The following is a 20,328-nucleotide window of genomic DNA, read 5'->3' on the forward strand; positions in this document are numbered from 1 at the left end:
GGATACTATTGATGGTTTCGTGGCACATAATGATTTCTATCTGATGCAGAACGTTTTCTAAACAAATGAATATTAAAATGTGTTTTTTTTTAATATGAACTTATTTGAAACTCATATTTTGCACTCCCTTGTTGCACTAGAATACCAATAACAGAGAAATACGGAAACCTTATCTAAAGAGCACAAGATGTATGCGGATGAATGATCGATGTGATGGTAATTTGGCGCAGTGTGATGTGACAAGCATTCAATACGGAGGCGGAAACAAGGAAATATGTTTGCACACTTGTAGTAAAGTTTTACTTTATATACGATGCGTTTGGTCCTTTCAGCACATCTTGTTCTGATTCGTCGTAACAATTCGCTCCACACAAAAACACAAGAAACGGAGCGTTCAATTGTTACACGAAAATCTCTAAAAAACAGCGATAATTTATGTTGGACAGCGAGTTTGGAGGACATGTAAAGTTTTCCGCGGAAACGATTGTAAAACAATAGTTATAAAAATGGGTAGACTTACATCCTTCGTTCGTTTCCAGTCGCTGTTGGAGTTCCTTGATTTGACCTTCCTTGCGTTTCAATTCATTATTGAACGACTCGCAAATTTGGCGCGCCTCTCGAAGGTCCCTGCGAGTAAAAAAATGAAAGAAACAGAAAGCGACATTAAAGTATGATTCTGATAGTCTGCTAAAACTTACACTTACTTTTGTGCAGCAACCAAATCCGTTCGGGTTCGTGTCAGCTCCTCCGAGATGAGGGCCTTGGCTTGAATTTCGTTCTGCAACGAACTCTGCAGATTGAGCAGTTCCATTTTGTCCAGCTTCTGCGACCGACGGTTGCGCCAATTCTTGTCACTGGAGTTGTGATTGAGTGAACCGGAGTGTTTAAGGAACTCCAATTCTTCGGTCATCTTGGTAGCCAACGCTTGCAGGTAACCGCGAGCATCTTTTTCGTCCGAAACCCACTGAATGATCTCCGAAATCTGTCGTTCCCACTGACTGAATGCTTGGCGTTTATTCCTAGAATCGGAATCAAATGTTAACATTTGAAACATTGGGCCCCAGCCATCACGCTCAAACCTCAATTCCTCATAATCGCTTTCCATTTGCAGTCGATCGTTTTGTAGACGTCGATTTTGTTCGCTGAGTATCTCCCTATCCGCGCTCAGCTTACGGTTATCATCCAGTAGGATCTTCTTCTCGCGTTCGTGCCGCTTGCGCAGTTCCATGATGGTCTCCTCTGAATCAGTGAGGGATTCTAGTCGCGTCGAGTCCAGCTTATCACGAGCCTGCTGCAACTCGATTTGTAGCATCTCACGAAGGTTATCGGCTTCAGTAAGCTGGTCTCTTAGCGCCGAGATCTCCGCATTGTATCGCGATTGTTGCAGGTTGATCTTTTCACTGTATTCCACCTCTAATCGATCGATTTCTAACCGAATCGAGTCGGATGATGAGATTCCTAGCGACGTAGATGAACCCAAATCGGACGAACTTCTACTTCTTTCGGCTTGCAACTGTCTGCAATAGTCTTCCGATCTCTCTCGCAGCTGCCGTTCTCTGGTAACTTCTGACAATATGTCTTGCATTCTCGCTTCCATTTCTCTTCGAGACTTATCTGTTTTTCGCAGCTCACTTCGAAGAGTATCGACTTTCTGCATCGCAACTTCAACTTCCTCTTCTTTATCGCGTACTTGACGAGATAATTTCTGCTTTTGCTGTCTCAAATCCGATAGCTTGTCAGTTACTTCGGTGTATTCAGCCATCGCCAACTTTCGCTGGCTGAGAGCGTCCTTCAGTTCCTTATCTTGTAGTTTCAGTCTTTCAAGTGCGTCTGCATGCTCCTTCTGCAGATCTTCTTTCTCTTGCCGTAGTTGGCGGTTGATTTTCTCATACTCCTTCAACTTAGCATCTAACTGGCCATCGACCGTATCTCCCAGGGAAGAGTTACCACTACTTCGGACGGCGAATTCTTGCCGCTCGAAACTTTTAATTTGACTTTCCAACTCACAATTCCGCTTGGTCAGAATGTTGATTTCATCCTGCAGCTTCCGTGTGCTGTCCGGACTGAGACGTTTCTCTTCAGAACGTTGTTGATTACCATCTAACTTGAGCGGAGCTAACGGTTGTTGTAATTGACTATTGGTTAAGTTGCTAATGGCACGTGACAGTTTCCCCACATCCGATATACTGCTGTCCTTGGTGAACGTAAACCCAATGAAAGGCAGGTGGTGCCCTGAGAAGGCGGGATTTGTCGTTGGAGGCACCGCATCGGACAGTTTTATGTCCGTGTCGTCCACATCAAAATTGGACGTATCGGTTGGACTAGAAACCTCAGGTATATACGGCGCCTGGCCGTTTCGTATCGTATCCCAGTCGATTCCTTCGAACCACGGATGCGATTTGAAATCATCGATACCGTTCTGACCTAATCGGTAGTCTGGTGAGCAAATTAATCTTTTGATTAAATCCTTTGCATTATCACTAACTTGGAACTCCTCGTCGTCGTTAGGGAAATCGAAGCAGTTTTTGTGATTCATAATTTTTCCATAAGTTTCCACTAAACTTTCCGCGTAGAAAGGTGTTTCGCCGAACAACATTTCATACATGCAAACTCCTAACGACCACCAATCACATTCAGGGCCATATTTACCCTGACCGTCCTCCATCGCGCGTAGAATCTCCGGCGATATATAATCCGGTGTTCCCACGGCCACATTAGATTGCACCGTACCCTGAGGTCCCAGTTTCAAGCATGACCCAAAATCTGCCAACCGCACATGCCCACTGGCATCCAGAACGATATTATCGGGTTTGATATCTCGATGAACGTATTTCAACTCGTGGATACTGTTTATGGCGAGTACCATTTCGGTGATGTAAAACCGGGCCATGTCCTCCGGGAGTCGATCCTCAAATTTACTCAACAACGTGAGCAAATCACCACCACAGTAGTAGTCCATCACAAGATACTGAGATGGGAGATAAATTGGTTACAATACATAGGTTACCTTACTTGTGGTCTCGTACTGAAGAATTGGAAATGGGATGTAGGAATCGAAAGTCATCATTCAAGACGACGTCATTGTTCAAGCCTTCCCATTTCCAAAAATACTTCAGCACTATGTATAACCTAAGCATCAGTCATGCTCTCGTCTGTCGTACTTACCAGATTGATATCATCTTGAAACGCATAATGCAGGTTAGTGATCCATCTCCGATCACCAAACACCAGCACATCGCGTTCCTCACGAAAGCACGCCGTTTCAGCACGCTGCAAAAAAAAGTTACAACACGGAAGTCATCATTAGGGAGAGGAATCTAACCAAAACATTTACGATTAACACGAAGGTGTGAATTATTCAATAATTCATACGTGTGCATTAAATCAATAAAACAACACTGTTTTCTACAAAAAAAAAACTATTTAACTTACAGTATCGGGCATATAAAATGTACCGAAGCCATTTTCCCGTACAAAAAGGTCAACTTCAGAAAGCTATATCTTCACCGTTTCTAAGCCGATACGTCTCATTTTTCTGTGACGATAAAGTGATATAGCTGAAAAACTAGGCGCCTAAACACCTTGGTGTGTTAAGCGCATTTGTTCATTGATTGATAAGGACCAAATGCGCTGAAGACATTAAAATGGTACGACCTGTAATTTGCCTACTAAATAAACTGTTGTTCTGGTATATTTTTTTCCTATCTGTAACCTATCTGTAACTTTTGAATTAATAGTTTCAAAAAAAAAAATCAATACTTATCGAACATTGAGGTAATTTACAGCTCGTCACAGAAAAAAAAATGAAAATAATAGGTTGAGGAACGGCGGAGATATAGCTCTCTGAAGTTGACCATTTTATATGGGAAAACAGCTTTGGTGCATTTCATATGTCCAATACTGTATCTTTGTGATGTCCACTGCAAATTTATCATACATAAATTTATACTTAATTTGAGCGTAGTTGATTTTCTTTTTGAGGACCATGTACAATTCAACACAGAAATGAAAAAAAACCCTACTAGAGTTTAAATTCAAGAATTTTCGATTACTTTTTCAAATCGACGTAAGTAACTTCCATACGGTTTTGAGAAAATTAATTCAGAAGAATCACAACCTGTCTTCTAAAACTGTTTTCAAATGAATTGCCTTTTAAACATTTTTTCGACGTGTGTATACAATGCTTAAATTTTGCAAACAATGATCTCGCGTTCAAAAACTATGGAGCTCCTATAGGCTGACCATACGTACCGTATTTAACGGGACAGTACCGTTTTCATCCCCTCGGCGGACTGTCCCGTAGTTTTATGGAAAATGCTCGAATTATCCCGTATTTTAGGAAATGGAGAATTGGCACATAATTTTTAACACCAGTAAAAAAATAAAAATAACAACACAACAAACAGTTTTTAGAAATATTTCAGAGTTTATTGTCTTACTCATCTATTCCAAGCAATTATTAGTTTCTCAAACAGAGTTAAACTTGATCCGTACATGCTTCTGCTTAACTTTTTGCGTTTCTTTATTCATATTTATGCCAAATTTTGGTGGATTTCCAAAATACAAATCTTCATAAGATAATTATTCATATAATACCTAAAATGAAAAAGAACAACTATGTGTTTACTTCTAAAACGCAATTGATTGGATTAACTGTTTAAAAAGTGGATATTTCAATAAAGTAATGAAATATTAGAAAAATTTACGTTTGAATTTGAAAAATTGAAAAGTGTAACGATTTTTTTAGGAAATTCTTAAAAAACGCTGCTTTTTAGAAATCAAAGAATGAGCTTCAAGGTTCTTAAGTGATTTTTATTGAATCATACAGACATGTAGCTTGGGATTGCATAATCTGGGTCTGCTACTTTTCCTCAAATGGCGGTTTCCCGAACGTCGTTCTCCCAACGCCAGTTCTCAGAATGCTAGTTCCCCGAAAACCCCGTTTCCCCGAATAGCTCAGTTCTCCGAAAAGTTCTAACACTAATAATTGTCATAACCTTTTGCATTTCAAGGTGGTGAACAATATGTATTTTTTGCAATATGTATTTAGTCGAGAATGATCAAATAACTCCCTGTTTGGTAACTTATCGATCTTTCTAATTCAACACTATCTCACTACCCGAGCAGCAGCAAAGTTCTGACCATTGAATCGAGATATTGATTTGATTGACATAAGAGATAAAAGATCTGAAGATAATATCAAAATGTTATTCCTGAAACTTCTGAGCCATAGCTAAATTTTATGTTGGAAGATCTAAGGAATAGCTCGCTGATATTGGTAAAAGCTTATAAAAGCTAAATATGATATGCTTTTAGTATTCCAGGAGTAAATTTTAGATATTATTTTCGGATCTTTTATCTCTTATATCTTTCAAGTTAATATCACTTTAGTATGTCCATATCAAAATTTGCTATTAGTTAGTTTTTTTCGCCTGCTCGGTTAAAGACTATTATTGCACTTTTTTGAGTTGCATTGCTTTACAAGGGAACGGGGCATTCGGGGAAATGGCTTCGGAGAAACGGGTCATTTGGAGAACTGGAATTCGGGGAAAAGTAGCACAATCGCATAATCTATGCTTTATAAAATTGTCCCGTTTTTATTTTTTATTTGTCCCGTTTTTATCTGGTTGGCTTATGGCCAGCCTAAGCTCCTATTATTTCACACAAGAATTCTATGACAAAATTATAAGCCGTTGTATTCAGTTACTTGCGACGTTTTTCTATCAGTGTAAAATCGACTCAAGTAGTGTTTTGTTTTGATTCGTGGGTAAGTTACTCTCCATACAGCGGTTTGGCGAAAGTTGAAAATCTTACTTTCGTCGTTTTGTAAATCCAGAAATTAAACGTCCTAAAAGTGAAAAATCGAGTTGGTTCAGAGCGAAACGTGTAGAATCGTCTGCAGGATAGGATCGATAAAGTAAGTTTGTATACTTTTTTGACTTGAGTCTGTATGAATAAGTTTTCGAGAATTATCGTCAAGTCACCAGTCGCCGTGCGGCCTCCATTCATCGCAAATGGTGGTCAAAATCGTGTGAATTCTGTTTAATAATTAGATTTTTAAACACTCCTAGTTGAAGCGCCAAAAAATCGAATTTTACATTTTAACGTTAGAGTATCAAATTTTATATATTCTCAACAAGTTTTCGTAGCAGATACTACTAGTGAGATGTATTTCATTGTATGAGCCTTAAGGTTTTATGCAAATATGAACTTTTTATTGTATTTTAGTCGAAAAACGAACGCACGATGAATGGACCCTTTTTAATATGTTCTTCTTCTTTTTGGCATCAACGTCCCCACTGGGATAGAGCCTGCTTCTCAGCTTAGTGTTCTTATGAGCACTTCCACAGTTATTAACTGAGAGCTTTCTATGCCAAAGTTGCCATTTTGGCATTCGTATATCGTGTGGCAGGTACGATGATACTCTATGCCCAGGGAAGTCAAGGAAAGATCCTGGACCGACCGAGAATTGAACCCTGACACCTTCAGCATGGCTTTGCTTTGTAGCCGCGGACTCTAACCACTCGGCTAAGGAAGGCCCCCTTTTTAATATGTATGGTTCCTATTTCTGTGCATTAGTATAAAAGGCATGAAATTATTGGGCAATATTGGATTTATTGTTATGTCATGATTTGAATACTTCATATGTAATTTTTTAGCGAATATGAAATGGTTTAGACAATGCAGTTAAACCTCCTATAACGGATTTTTCAAACCTTCTATGGCTTCTATTGTAATTTAAGACTTGAATACTCTTAAAAATAAATGCGCACAGTACTAGCAACACAATTACTCCATCAACAACGTTTCTTCAAGATACGATATAAAATCATGACAAAAACTAAACCCACTGTGTCTACTGCACTAGCGTGCACGGTAAATAGTCACATAGAACGGTACGAAGTGACTTAACCTTTCGGCTGTCGTCTGAATTTTTGTAACGCGAGTTGTATTTTGTACAAGACTCTTGGGGTTTCATGTTCAACATAAAATACCTTGTGATCTAGATTGAATCTAGAAAAACCATCTTCGACAAAGTTGTTGAGGAGATCAAGGGCTGACATGCAGTGATTATTTCGGAATTCACGTGTAATCACAGAGATATGGGCAGAACAATTGTGCATGTTTTTTAGAGGGTGAACCCAAACTTTTGCACGGGAATGTATCTTGCTATATGTGTTAGCGGTGTTAGGCAATATGAGCCACTCCGGATTTGACCTCAACACAATGTTTTGATGTCTAGTGTCATCATTTAGTGATTATTTCGCATGAAAATACTTCAAGAGTTTTCCTAAAACAAATCATCAAAGAATTTTGTTTTGGATGTCTAAAGAGTACAACCTGTTTTTTGGCAGATATATCCACATAAATTAACTCAGAGATCATCAGGAAACTCTTTGAAGATTCTTGCAGATATTTTTCAAGAAAGTCTTAAGTTATCCACGATTTCATTCAGTGATTATTCCCTCGATTTCCTTAGGACATTCTCCAAGACTCCCGTTTAGAACGTCTTAAAAAATTCAACCAGAATTGTTGTCAAGGATGGCTCCAAGAATTTCTTATAAAATTGTCACCTTGAATGAAATTTTTCAGGAATTTGAGAAAATGTCCAAAAAAAGTTCCTGAAGTATTTCCATAGCAAATTTCAAATTACCCTTCGATAAAACTTGTCTTAGTTCTTAAACCACTCTTGATGAAAAAGTTCTACTAGAAAAACTTATAGACCCTTCAGGAAATTTTAGAAGAGTTTCTAGTTAAATTGTTAGGATAATTAGAAAAACAAATCAATCGATACTATGGCTTATATCATGCAGGATTTTCTAAAAGTACTCCTTGAAAAACATCAAAAGGAATCACTTAACATTTCAGTCATCGCGCTTTTGTATTTTGTACAACACAGGTGAAAAAAACTCGCTTTTCTTACATAACAGCAGCGTGGTGGTTCTGGCAGTGGCAAATCGCGTGACGACTGGAAAGTTGAAAAAATGTGTTAGAGTAAGTATTTCGGGAAAATGCTGCAGTGTTGAACCTTATATTAAGTGCGCCGTGTGGAACCTCATATAAAGTTGTAATCCTTGGATGATATTCTGGAGAAATTCCAAGAAAATAATCTAGGAACCCAATGATGAAACACAGGATTGAATTTGAAGAATTGTTTGAAAGATTCTTAGTAAATTTTCTGGAACAACCCCTTGAGGAATTTTCGGAGAAATTCTTTGGAGTTACCGTGGATGAAATGGCGTATAAATTCGTGTCGGATTTCTTAAAATTAAAATCCCTGAACATTTTTTTTTCGAAAGCTCCGCAACTAACCTTTGCAGGTTTTCTTGCAAGAAATTCTGTTAAAATTTTCGGAAGATCTCCTAGAGCAGTGGTTCTCACCCTTTTGGAGGTGCGACCCCCTTTGAAGTTCTACAAACATCCCGCGGACCCCTAAAATGGATGGTCTCGAAATAAAAGTTTATGAAAGCCTTTCAAAGATCTCATTACGAACCAGTAAATACCCATGACAGGCACACCCAAAAGTCACGCCTGAAATTCATTACAACGATCATTCAAACTAAGCAATTCGCATAAACTCGTGAGTTGTACATTTATAGACTGATGTATGAAAGTTGCCCCCGTCCCTTCCGTTACTTAAGTTAGCGATTTGGGACTAACCCCTGACTCTCACATAAGATTGACACATCTACAGGCTACTTCCTTGCAAACGCTGAGACCGAGTCCAAAGATCAAAAATTAGTTATGCGTTCATTGTATTTCATTCACCTTAAAATTCCAATACAACCATTAAACTTTGTTTTTGGATGACTTTGTAGTTCTATTTATGTACTACTGGAGTGGGACGCTTATTTTTCTGATGGACAGTTTCGAGTCACATTTTCCAACATTTTTTGAATAAACACCTTCATCAGAAAATAGAATGTAATTTATGATCCAACCAACAAAATCTCAAAATTGTTGAAATTCTTAATGGAGCTGAAAAAACTCCAATAGCATTGCTGATTTTTTTCTTAGAAATCTTTAAAAATCAAAGAATAGCTTCTTCGGAAATTTCTTTGCTCTGACTGAATGTCGCAAAATTCTGAGCCCACTAGATTCCCAATAAAATGATTTTAATATATCTGAAGTTCCTTAGCCGAGCGGTTAGAGTCCGCGGCTACAAAGCAAAGCCATGCTGAAGGTGTCCGGGTTCAATTCCCGGTCGGTCCAGGATCTTTTCGTAAAGGAAATTTCCTTGACTTCCCTGGGCATAGAGTATAATCGTACCTGCCACACGATATACGAATGCGAAAATGGCAACTTTGGCAAAGAAAGCTCTCAGTTAATAACTGTGGAAGTGCTCATAAAGAACACTACGCTGAGAAGCAGGCTTTGTCCCAGTGAGGACGTTAATGCCAAGAAGAAGAAGAAGAAGATATCTGAAGTTTTGGAAAACTAATTTTTGTTTAAAATAGCCTAGAAAACGATTTTATTATTAGTTTGTTACTAGAAATTCACAAGTAATTTTGTTTGCATCAAACTCTTCAAAAATTCACATTGAAGCACAACTTAGCAGGATACAAATGTGAAAACTACTGAAATTCATAGTGGTAATACGAATGAGACTAAGCTACTGCTCTGAAGCTGTATTATAGTGTTGAATTTAAAAAATATACTTGGTAAGCATTATATTTTTTTCGGCTCAGGGAGGGGTTTTGACCCCCAAAACCCCCCCTTGGTTGCGCCACTGGCAAGATACAAAAATTTGAACGCGGCAATAAAATCAGTAAATAGGGGAAAAGTACCAATTTTCGACCCAGCATTATTTTCGACCCATTCATACGATTTTGGCCTACTTTGTATGAAAATCCGAAAATTGGCACAGAATTCTTGTGGGTCAAAAATTAGTGCTTTTCCCCTAACGGTATTTGGGCGCTTGAGACAAAAACTTGTTCCTACACTGCGGAGCATTAACCCTCTAATACCCAACCCCGCCTTTAGACGGGGTACACTTTGGAATTTTGTGTATTTTTTCGTAGCTCGGAAATCAAAATGATTTTATTTTTGGCTTAAACCTTGACTCATAACACGTATATAAGAAAAGTTTTTTATGACTTTTGAAACTTTTTTGTATTTTTTTAAATTGTTTGAAAAATTGTATTCTTATACTAGTGGTCCCGGCAAACTTCGTCTTGCCATCAAGTAGGCTGTTGAAAAACGCTATGCAAGTCCCGTGTATAAAATGTCAGATTAGTTTTCTCCCGTATTACCCAGTATTCCGAAGATTTTCTTAATTTTTTTCTTCGTACAAACACGTCGGAGCTCTGGACGAATTCATCAGTGAAAGAATCATGTAAGTCCAAACTCCCGTTCTCAAGCCATTTCGTGACATACAAACATTATTCCATATTTATTTATATAGATAACCTACAAATGCCTGGCGTTCATTTAATGTGTAATATACAAAATCGTACATTTTACATTTTTCTACAATAAACCTATCACAGAAGAAGAGCTTGATGGTATTAAAATAATTTCAAACCTGTTTTTCCGTTAATTACACGGAAAATAAAGAAAAAATCCAGAAAAAAATTGAAAATTTAATATTTATAAAAGTACTGTAAAAATTTGAATTTTTATTTTTGGCTAAAATCATTAACTAGAAGAGGTTTCAAGAAAAAATGAAAAAGGATGGGGATGTTCAAAAATAAAAATTATAAAAATCAAAAACCAAAATTCATAGATTTGCGCATAAAAATAAATCATTGCTCAAAACATGTTTAGAACGATTTTAGATAACTAAAAATGATATTTAGATCGAAAATAAAAATTTGGATATTAGAGGGTTAACATCGTTTTAACATAGGGAAGCAAAAATTTCAAAATTAGTGATTAATATAATACAGATTGTCGTATCTCGGATTTTCGAACCCGGGTTTGAACATTAGAAATTTTACGGGTCGGGTTTGGAAGGTTACAACACAATTAAGTACGGGTCGGGTTTGGGTTTTAAAAAAGTCATATTTGAGTCAAACTTAACGAGTATAGTGAACAAAACAACAATCTGAAAGCTTCCTTGTTCATCAAAAAGATTTTAGTCTAATTTTTCTCACAAAGAAAGGATTTCATGTCGGGTTCGAATTTGAACGAGGAAATTCTTGCGGGTTTGGGCCGCGTACAGGTTTGATATTGATTTATTGTGTCGGGGTCGGGTTTGCAAAATGTGAAACTAGACCATCTCTATCTCTATAATTTTACAGTGGACAATTAAAGGATATGCCACATGATTTTTAGGCAGCAATGGAAAACAGGGTGGTGTTATTTTGATTACGCTATATGTAGCGTCAACATTTAGACATAATTCACACCATATGTATCTCACCTGCTGCGCAGCAACCCATCCTAACCCCACAATTTCTCATCACCACTCCTAGCCCAGCCACCAATAAAGTGCCACTTACCTTTAGCATTTCCCATTTGTTCAGAATCTTCATCGCGTAAATCTGACTAGTGTGATTCATCCGCACGACGCATACCTCGCCGAATGCCCCGCGGCCAATGACCTTGAGCACCTCGAAGTCCTCCCGCGAGAGGCGCAACTGCTTGATGCACTGCACCACCGAGCGGATCATCTCGATAAAATCGGAGACAGTTTTCTCCCGCCGAAGGGACGAATTGCAGCACTCGTCGTATAGCACCAGCATGCAGTCGAGCAGCGTTTCGATCGAGAGGAATTTCTCTGACGACATGCCGGCGCTGTTCAGGTTGTTGTTCGAGGTGACATTGTCGATGATGAGCGACTCGAGCTCGCGGAGCCGGTTCGACGCTGAGATCACTGCAGAAGAAAAAGGAAGAAAGGAAAAACGCAATAAAAGTGAGTGAGCGAGTGAGTGAGGAAAAGCAATTATTATTCCGGAAGGTCGAGGAAAATGTGTTTCACCAGACGAAAATAATCATGGGGTACAAAAATAATGGTCCGAGGTATTGAAAACTATAATTTTAAGCCATGTTTTGGCGAACAGCGTTGCGCAAGGTGAATGAGGATTGGATGCCCTTGGTGCTATATAGTGCCCTAGGTTGAAAGCTCAATCTGTTGTGCAATTCTATTATTTCCTTACATGAGTTCATTTACATTTTTTTAAACTACTTCTTCTTCTTTATGGCGTAGATGGGACACTAGGACAGAGCCTGCTTCACAGCTTAATGTTCTTATGAGCACTTCCACAGTTATTAACCGAGAACTTTGTCGATCGACATTTTACATACACTCCCGGCATAAGTTTGGGTTCACCCCCTGAAAACATACAAAAGTGTTCAGTCCATATCTCTGTAATTACACGTCCAATTGAAACTCCTTAAGCCGCATTCGAAAGGCAAACAGTTATTCTTACTTCATATATATTTTTCCAAAAACATTGTTTGAACTTTGTATACTAAATTTTTACTTGAAGTTGTGACATTTTTCAAAAAAAAACATAGTTGATTTCCTTAGCATTGGATTGACCAAAATTTTAAAACAAGGTGTCATTAGAATCGTAATCTTTCGAAATTTTTGCGAAAAAATCTGAAAACTTTTCAAAATCTATGAAACAGTCATTCAAGTCATCGTGCAAAACTTTGGGTTCACCCCTCAGTATGGTGTATCGTGAAAAAGTTTGGGTCCACTTAAAACACGAAAAATCTATGAAATCTTAAACCAATCATATACGCGCCATTATTTGCGCTCGAAAAATCTTTAAACTATTAAATCGGTTGAGAACTGGCAGAGATATTGACAAAAATAATGTGCGTGCGGCGGTGAACCCAAACTTTTGCACGATGACTTGACTGGCTGTTTTATTGATTTTGAATACTTTTCAGATTTTTCCACCAAAATTTCATGGGGTCTCTTCAAAAAATATAAGATTACGATTCTAATGACACTTTCATTTAAAATTTTGGTCGATCAAATGCTGAGAAAATTAGATAAGATTTTACAGTGTGTTTTTTTAAATGTCACAACTTTAAGTAAAAATTTAGTAAACAAAATTCAAAACATGTTTTTGGAGAAATACATACGAACTAAGAATAACTCTTTTCCTTTTGAATGCGGCTTAAAGAGTTTCAATTGGACTTGTAATCACAGTGATATGGACAGAACACTTTTGTATGTTTTTGAGGGGGTGAACCCAAACTTTTGCACGGGAGTGTATGTATCTCGTGTGGCAGGTACGAAGATACTTTTATGCTCTGGGAAGTTGAGAAAATTTCTATTACGAAAAGATCTTCAACCGGAGGCGATTCGAATCCACGATCCTCAGCTTATTCATGCTAAAAAGCAGCGCGTTTACCGCTACAGCAATCTAGTGCTCGATTTTGGTTGGATGTAACAAATATTATAACACTGAAAAGGCAATTTCTACTTGATTCTTCTTGACAATTTCGTTGGCTCAAATAATTAAAAATATTAAACAAATCAAAATATTTGATACTTATATCAAATTCAAATGATATTCAGCTCTGTGTGTATTCAACGAAAATACTCCGCGAGCCACAAATTGAACACCCCTGCTTTATATGTAGGTGTAATTGAAATTAACTATGATTTTTTGCTAATTATGATATTCTGAACCTAAGCTTAAGGATCATCTACAAATTTTTATTTTAGAGGTTTCAACTTGTAGAGCATTCTTATTGGTATCACAACAACTTGTCGACATTGGTACAGCATACAATACGGCGGAACTGAATTTTCTGGACCAAAAGCTTGTTCTTAATTCTTAAGGCAACTTTTCGATTATCTTTCAATAAGTGGACCCAGATAGCCGTAGCGGTAAACGCGCAGCTATTCAGCATGACCATGCTGATGGTCGTGGGTTCGAATCCCGCTGGTTGAGGATCTTTTCGTAAAGGAAATTTTCTCGATTCCCAGGCATAGAGTATCTTCGTACCTGCCACACGATATACACATGCAAAAATGGTCAATCGGCAAAGAAAGCACTCAGTTAATAACTGTGGAAGTGCTCATAAGAACACTAATCTGCGAAGCAGGCTTTGTCCTAGTTGGGACGTAACGCCAGAAAGAAAAAGAAGAAGTGAATAAGATATTTCAATACATTTGTTACATTTGGCTGGAATGCTCTTAATGTGAATTATGCTAGAGAGTTAAACTTTTATATAACAAGCATACTAGATACTTAAATTTCTGACGATTATTTTGGAAACCCTTTAATTGTGTCAACATTTGTACTTGAAGATATCAAATTAAAAGCTTTTGATCAAGGGTAGAAGCACCGGTTTTGGTTATAGCGCCAATGGTAGCCATAGTGGATTATACATCGTTTTACACAGCAAATTAGCATGAAACATTTCGTTTTAGGTCGGGCACATTTACACGTTAGAGTAACATTCATTTATACGTCCTAATCGATTAAAACAATAAAGAATAAAATAAAATATTTTACCTTTCATGCACTAAATTTGAGCAGGATATTATATATTTGGCCAATGTCAGGTGAAATTAGTGTGATGCTTCAATTTAGAAACCAAAGTTAAATTTGTGGCTGAAACTGGTTCTGGTGGCCAATATTCACCAACGTGATTTACTATGCGAACATAAAATTTTTTCATAGTTCAGATATTTTTATACATAATAGGGTGCAGATCTATTTGGGCACTTCAATAATTCACTTTGGTATGGGGGGTTTTTCTCGGCCGAATCGTCTGAAATAAGTATCAAACCTAAGGGACCTTCCTTAGACGAGTGGTTAGAGTCGGCCCCAAAGCAAAGTCATGCTGAAGGTGTCAGGATTCGATTCCCGGTCGGTCCAGGATCTTTTCGTAATGGAAATTTCCTTGACTTCCCTGGGCATAGTGTATAATCGCACCTGCCACACGATATACGAATGCGGAAATGGCAACTTTGGAAAAGAAAGCTCTCAGTTAATAATTGTGGAAGTGCTCAAAAGAACACTAAGCTGAGAAGCAGGCTCTGTCCCAGTGAGGACGTTAATGCCAAGAAAAAGAAGAAGGAGAAGAAGAATCAAAAACAACTCCCTGTAGGAATCTTTGAAAGATCTACTAGAATAATAACTGGAGAAATTAGTGGAAGAATTAATGGAAAAAGGAAGGAAAGGAAAGGCAGGAAATCTTGAAATAGTCATTTTCCAATTTTTTTGGAATAAATTGTAAAATTTCTGTAAATTACTTGAGGGAGTAGCGTTAGAGTACTCAAGGATTTCTTGAGAAAATTACGCAAATTCCACTATGCATCCCTTGAAAAATCTCTGAAAGAATTTTTGGGCGGCTCAAATTAGATAAATTACAAATTGATATATATAGTAATTGGTTACCTCGAATCCCATAAGCTACGGTCGTCTTCGTATACGGGATTTTTGTCCTAAATGGAAACCATCAAGACCGTCCAAATAGGAATCGCATAGATGAAGTACATTCTACATCTGGGAATAATTGTAACTGCTTTTGTTGCATCTGATGAAATTTTGTTGCTAAAACTACTGCATATGAATGCAAATACAGTTTTGCCGGGAGATGTTTCAGGGTTGTTACGGGAACTCCAAAATGTTTTTCGCGCCAAATCAAAGTCCGTTTTTTCAATTTTTTTGCCAAATTCATTCCTTTTTATAGAGCTGATAGCAACAGAGTTTCTAAGCCAGTGATTCTCAGGTCATTTTTCAATCGGCTGTATTTCTGATCGAAGATAATTTTCCGAATAGATTAGTGTGCTATTCATGATAACTTTAGAGGTAGTACAACCTCCTGACGAACAATTGTACGAAGTTTGTCCCACTCAGGCAATCTAGACTTTCTTTGGCCACCACAGATCTAAGCAATAGGAACGACCAAAAAATAAAACAAACAGTAACAAAAATACAAAAAGGAGACTCAACAGGAGCCAAGATATGTTTCAAGAGTTTCCATCCAGGATTTCATTCATAATCTCAGATTTTGTGAGAGTATTTCTAAGGACTTTCTTAGAGATTCATATTAATACTATAACAGATAGGGTCAGTGTACCCTTAGTAAATAGTCCCCTATAGTCACACTAATGGCTTTTTACGGCCAACTTTTTACATCAATCGAAAGTTTTGATCTATAATTTGAAAGAAAAATATTAAAGTTTAGTAAAAATACGATTTTGATTTGCGTTCGCCTACGCCGCGAAGCTAATGCTACTAAATTAGAAATAGTGCTACTATAGGCACATGTGTTCTTATAGTGGCACAAGCCATATTAAATGCAAATATATGTGTTTTCATGATTTTTATATTTTTTCTACAAACCAAGACTTAAAGCTTTCAGATGACGTGAAAATAATGGCGCTGGTTTTATTTTTCGATTTTATACGAATGTTTGTTCTTAGCTATGCAACTATTGGTACACCGACCCTATTACTCTTTAAAGATTTCATTAGGCATTTTTCCCGTTTCCCTCAATTGTTCGTCCCTTTATTTTTCTGCGAATATCTGAAGGAATTCAAAAAGGTTTTTGTTCATAAGATCCTTCAAGAAATCGATCAGCAGTTTCTCTTAAGTTATCTCCAAAAATGACTTCATGACTCTAGATATTCTTTAATCGATAATTTCAGAGATGACATCAGATATTTCTAAAAGACGTCCTCTGCGAATTTCTTTATTAATTAAACTGGTAATATTTGATATCTCTAGAAGTTTGTTTAAAGAATCGGAAGATGTTTATCAAAGTTTTTACAGGCCAACTTTTTCCTTGAAATTTGCTTACAGTTCCTTTAGTGTATCAAATGTAAATTATTTTTTCCCGGGTTTGAATCTGAAGAAACTTCTGGAGAAATTCCTACCTATTTAAAACTCAAAGGCTCCAAGAAAGATTATCCAGATATATATAGTATCAGCCTTATAATTGTCCGACATTTCCCCGAATGCAATTCCCTCGAATGAAGCTTTCCCGAATAAACTATTATCCCGAATATACCATTTTCCGAAATTATCGTAATAAAATGGTCATACTAAAAGCTGCCAAAAAGTATTGAACATGCTAGCTGATGTAAGATTAGATAAACATTGATTAATTTGTTATTAAATTCATGCGTTTAATGTAACAGATGTTCAAAATAAAGTGCCACGTGCATTAGACTCAAAGCCACTTAGATTTTTTTTGTGATAGCCTGTTGAAAAAAGCGAGCAAATAATAGGCAGTTTCATTGGAAGCGGTTTCTATTGAGTATACAGTATTGGACAAAACACTTGCAACTTTTTCGATTTTCCATACAAAATGACCAAATTTGGAAAGCTATATATCAGTTATTTATGGACGGGACCGATTCAAATGAAATTTTCACATAACATCAGATATAACTTGAATTTTAACATATATGTTTCAATATGTTTTCCAATCACGAGTTTAACAGTTTATAACAGTTTAACTAAAGTGTAATTTTCGAGGAAAAATTCAAAACTATTTATCTCAAAATCTGATAGATTGCGATTATTAGCATAATCAATTGTTTAAAATCGAACTAAATTTTAAACGATATTTCAAATTATTAAGGGTATCAGGGGTAATATGCACTAACGAGTTTTTGGGGTGATGAAAAGTTTTTTCTCAATAAATTTGCAAATAACCGAAAAGAGCACCTTGGATCGTTTTTCCTCAAGGGTACATATTACCCCAGATTCCCTCATTAAACTTAGCTTAGCTTAGCTTAGACTGACTACACATATCAATGGTTGCTATTCCGTGATTGACCGAAGTCAGTGAAAATGCACAAAGAATCAACTAGAAGTTTGACTGGGATTGGCCATAATCTTCTTCAGTGTGCATAATTCAGTGCCTCTATTTATACAGGGTCAATAACGGCGCCGGCCACGTCCTTGCAGTCAGGTGGGATTGAGGGAAGGAATGTTAGTGTGTAACCTTTGCTATTTGGAGACCGTGTTTGCCTCTGCATCTCCACAAAGGTTACTGGGAGGGATGTTTGTTAATGGGGAGGATCGTTGGGTCACAGGATTCACTTTGATAAGCAATTAGACCATGATAAATAATTATTTGTGAGATATAAACATGATTATGCCGACACTTGGGGTGACGAACCATTCAAAGTTTGTTGAACAAATACCTAAATGAAACATTCCTAACACTCCTATTCTTATGCCGACACTTACAGTGACGAACCATCCAAAGTTTGTTGAATAAAGTGAACCTTTCGGAAGTCTACACTTGTAGTGTCCAACCATTCAAAGTTTTTTTTATTACAAAAATAAAGGTAAAAAGAAAGGGGTGTTTTGCATAGCATAGCATAGCATAGCATAAACTGACTGTACATGTCAATGGTTGCCACTCCGTGACCGATCGGAACTGGCAAGAATTGCACTACGATCCAAATGAATAAGGGATGGGAGTTTCCGCTTACTCTCGAAGTGCAATTTTAGCAGATCTAATATTATTGATCAATAACGGCGCCGGCCAAGTCCCCACAGTCAGTTGGGATGGGGAAGGAATGTCAGGGTGTAATGATTGTTGCTTCTAGAGACCGAGAATACCTCTGCATCTCCACAATCACCACGGGAAGGGTGTTTATTAGTGAGGAAGGAAAAGATCTGGGAGTCACCTCTGGTCGGTGATGCGATCCATGGACAAGGGGGAAATATACGACTTGTATTTAAAGCTAGTTTTGTATTTTTGTCTCGAGAAGTTTTTGGAAAAATTACGTCAACATCTATAATGTCGAACAATTCAAAAGACGTTTTTATTAATGACGAAAACTGAAAATTACATGTATATATTTTAACTTATATGAAACAGGAATAATGCCGACACTTGTAGTGACGAACCATACATAGTTTGTTTGAAAATTACATATGAGTATTACTGTGCATTTTGTCTCGATATGGTAGAAGTTTTAGAAAATACGTCAACATTCACAATGTCGAACAATTCAAAGGATAATTTTTAATAATGTCAAAAAGAGAAAAATATATGTATATTCAAATTGTATAAGAAAAAAGCATAATGCCGACACCTATAGTGACAAACCATACAAAGTTTGTTTTAATATTACATAAAAGTTACGCTTTCAAGAAAATATGTGTTATCACAAGCATGAAACGAACTCACCAGTTGGCCATCCATTCTCGACTGAACACAAAACTGACACTGACAGCAAAACTTCTTGGCGTCCCGAAAATAAACCGTCTTGCTTGGGCCTTCCCAAATACGTACCCAGCAAGACGCTCCAAAACAAAGGGAAAAAAAAAAAAAAAATCTCCGGCGACGAAAACACGCGCGAAACCGTCAACAAACTCTATCGGACGACGCAAAACCGAACCGTCCTGCTTGGGCTTCTCGAAGCACTACCCAGCAAGACGCTCCAAAACAGGGGGAAAAAATTCTCCGGCAACGAAAACGCGCGAATCCGTCAGCTAAATCAATCGGACGACGCAAAACCGAACTGTCCTGCTTGGGCTTCACAAAGCACTACCCAGCAAGACGCTCCAAAACAGGGGGAAAAAAATTCTCCGGCAACGAAAACGCGCGAATCCGTCAGCTAAATCAATCGGACGACGCAAAACCGAACTGTCCTGCTTGGGCTTCACAAAGCACTACCCAGCAAGACGCTCCAAAACAGGGGGAAAAAAATTCTCCGGCAACGAAAACGCGCGAATCCGTCAGCTAAATCAATCGGACGACGCAAAACCGAACTGTCCTGCTTGGGCTTCACAAAGCACTACCCAGCAAGACGCTCCAAAACAGGGGGAAAAAAATTCTCCGGCAACGAAAACGCGCGAATCCGTCAGCTAAATCAATCGGACGACGCAAAACCGAACTGTCCTGCTTGGGCTTCTCGAAGCACTACCCAGCAAGACGCTCCAAAACAGGGGGAAAAAATTCTCCGGCAACGAAAACGCGCGAATCCGTCAGCTAAATCAATCGGACGACGCAAAACCGAACTGTCCTGCTTGGGCTTCACAAAGCACTACCCAGCAAGACGCTCCAAAACAGGGGGAAAAAATTCTCCGGCAACGAAAACGCGCGAATCCGTCGGCTAAATCAATCGGACGACGCAAAACCGAACTGTCCTGCTTGGGCTTCTCGAAGCACTACCCAGCAAGACGCTCCAAAACAGGGGGAAAAAATTCTCCGGCAACGAAAACGCGCGAATCCGTCAGCTAAATCAATCGGACGACGCAAAACCGAACTGTCCTGCTTGGGCTTCACAAAGCACTACCCAGCAAGACGCTCCAAAACAGGGGGAAAAAATTCTCCGGCAACGAAAACGCGCGAATCCGTCAGCTAAATCAATCGGACGACGCAAAACCGAACTGTCCTGCTTGGGCTTCTCGAAGCACTACCCAGCAAGACGCTCCAAAA

At 38.0% G+C, this 20,328-nt stretch overlaps 1 protein-coding gene across 6 annotated transcripts in view; it reads right to left on the reverse strand.

Moving 5' to 3' along the window:
* The window catches only part of LOC5578523 (serine/threonine-protein kinase Genghis Khan), a 186,804-nt gene that overhangs the window by 42,423 nt on the left and 124,053 nt on the right, over positions 1 to 20,328 (reverse strand). For all 6 annotated transcript variants that reach the window (XM_021855845.1, XM_021855842.1, XM_021855843.1 and 3 more), the window contains 5 exons: positions 11,445 to 11,818; positions 3,166 to 3,270; positions 1,080 to 2,968; positions 705 to 1,019; positions 521 to 627 (listed from right to left, as the gene is read on the reverse strand). In XM_021855845.1, coding sequence (XP_021711537.1) covers positions 521 to 627; positions 705 to 1,019; positions 1,080 to 2,968; positions 3,166 to 3,270; positions 11,445 to 11,818 — 2,790 coding nt within the window. The remainder of the gene's footprint in view (positions 1 to 520; positions 628 to 704; positions 1,020 to 1,079; positions 2,969 to 3,165; positions 3,271 to 11,444; positions 11,819 to 20,328) is intronic.

Source organism: Aedes aegypti, chromosome 3 (assembly GCF_002204515.2).
Source record: "Aedes aegypti strain LVP_AGWG chromosome 3, AaegL5.0 Primary Assembly, whole genome shotgun sequence".
In the NCBI taxonomy this organism is placed as follows: domain Eukaryota; kingdom Metazoa; phylum Arthropoda; class Insecta; order Diptera; family Culicidae; genus Aedes; species Aedes aegypti.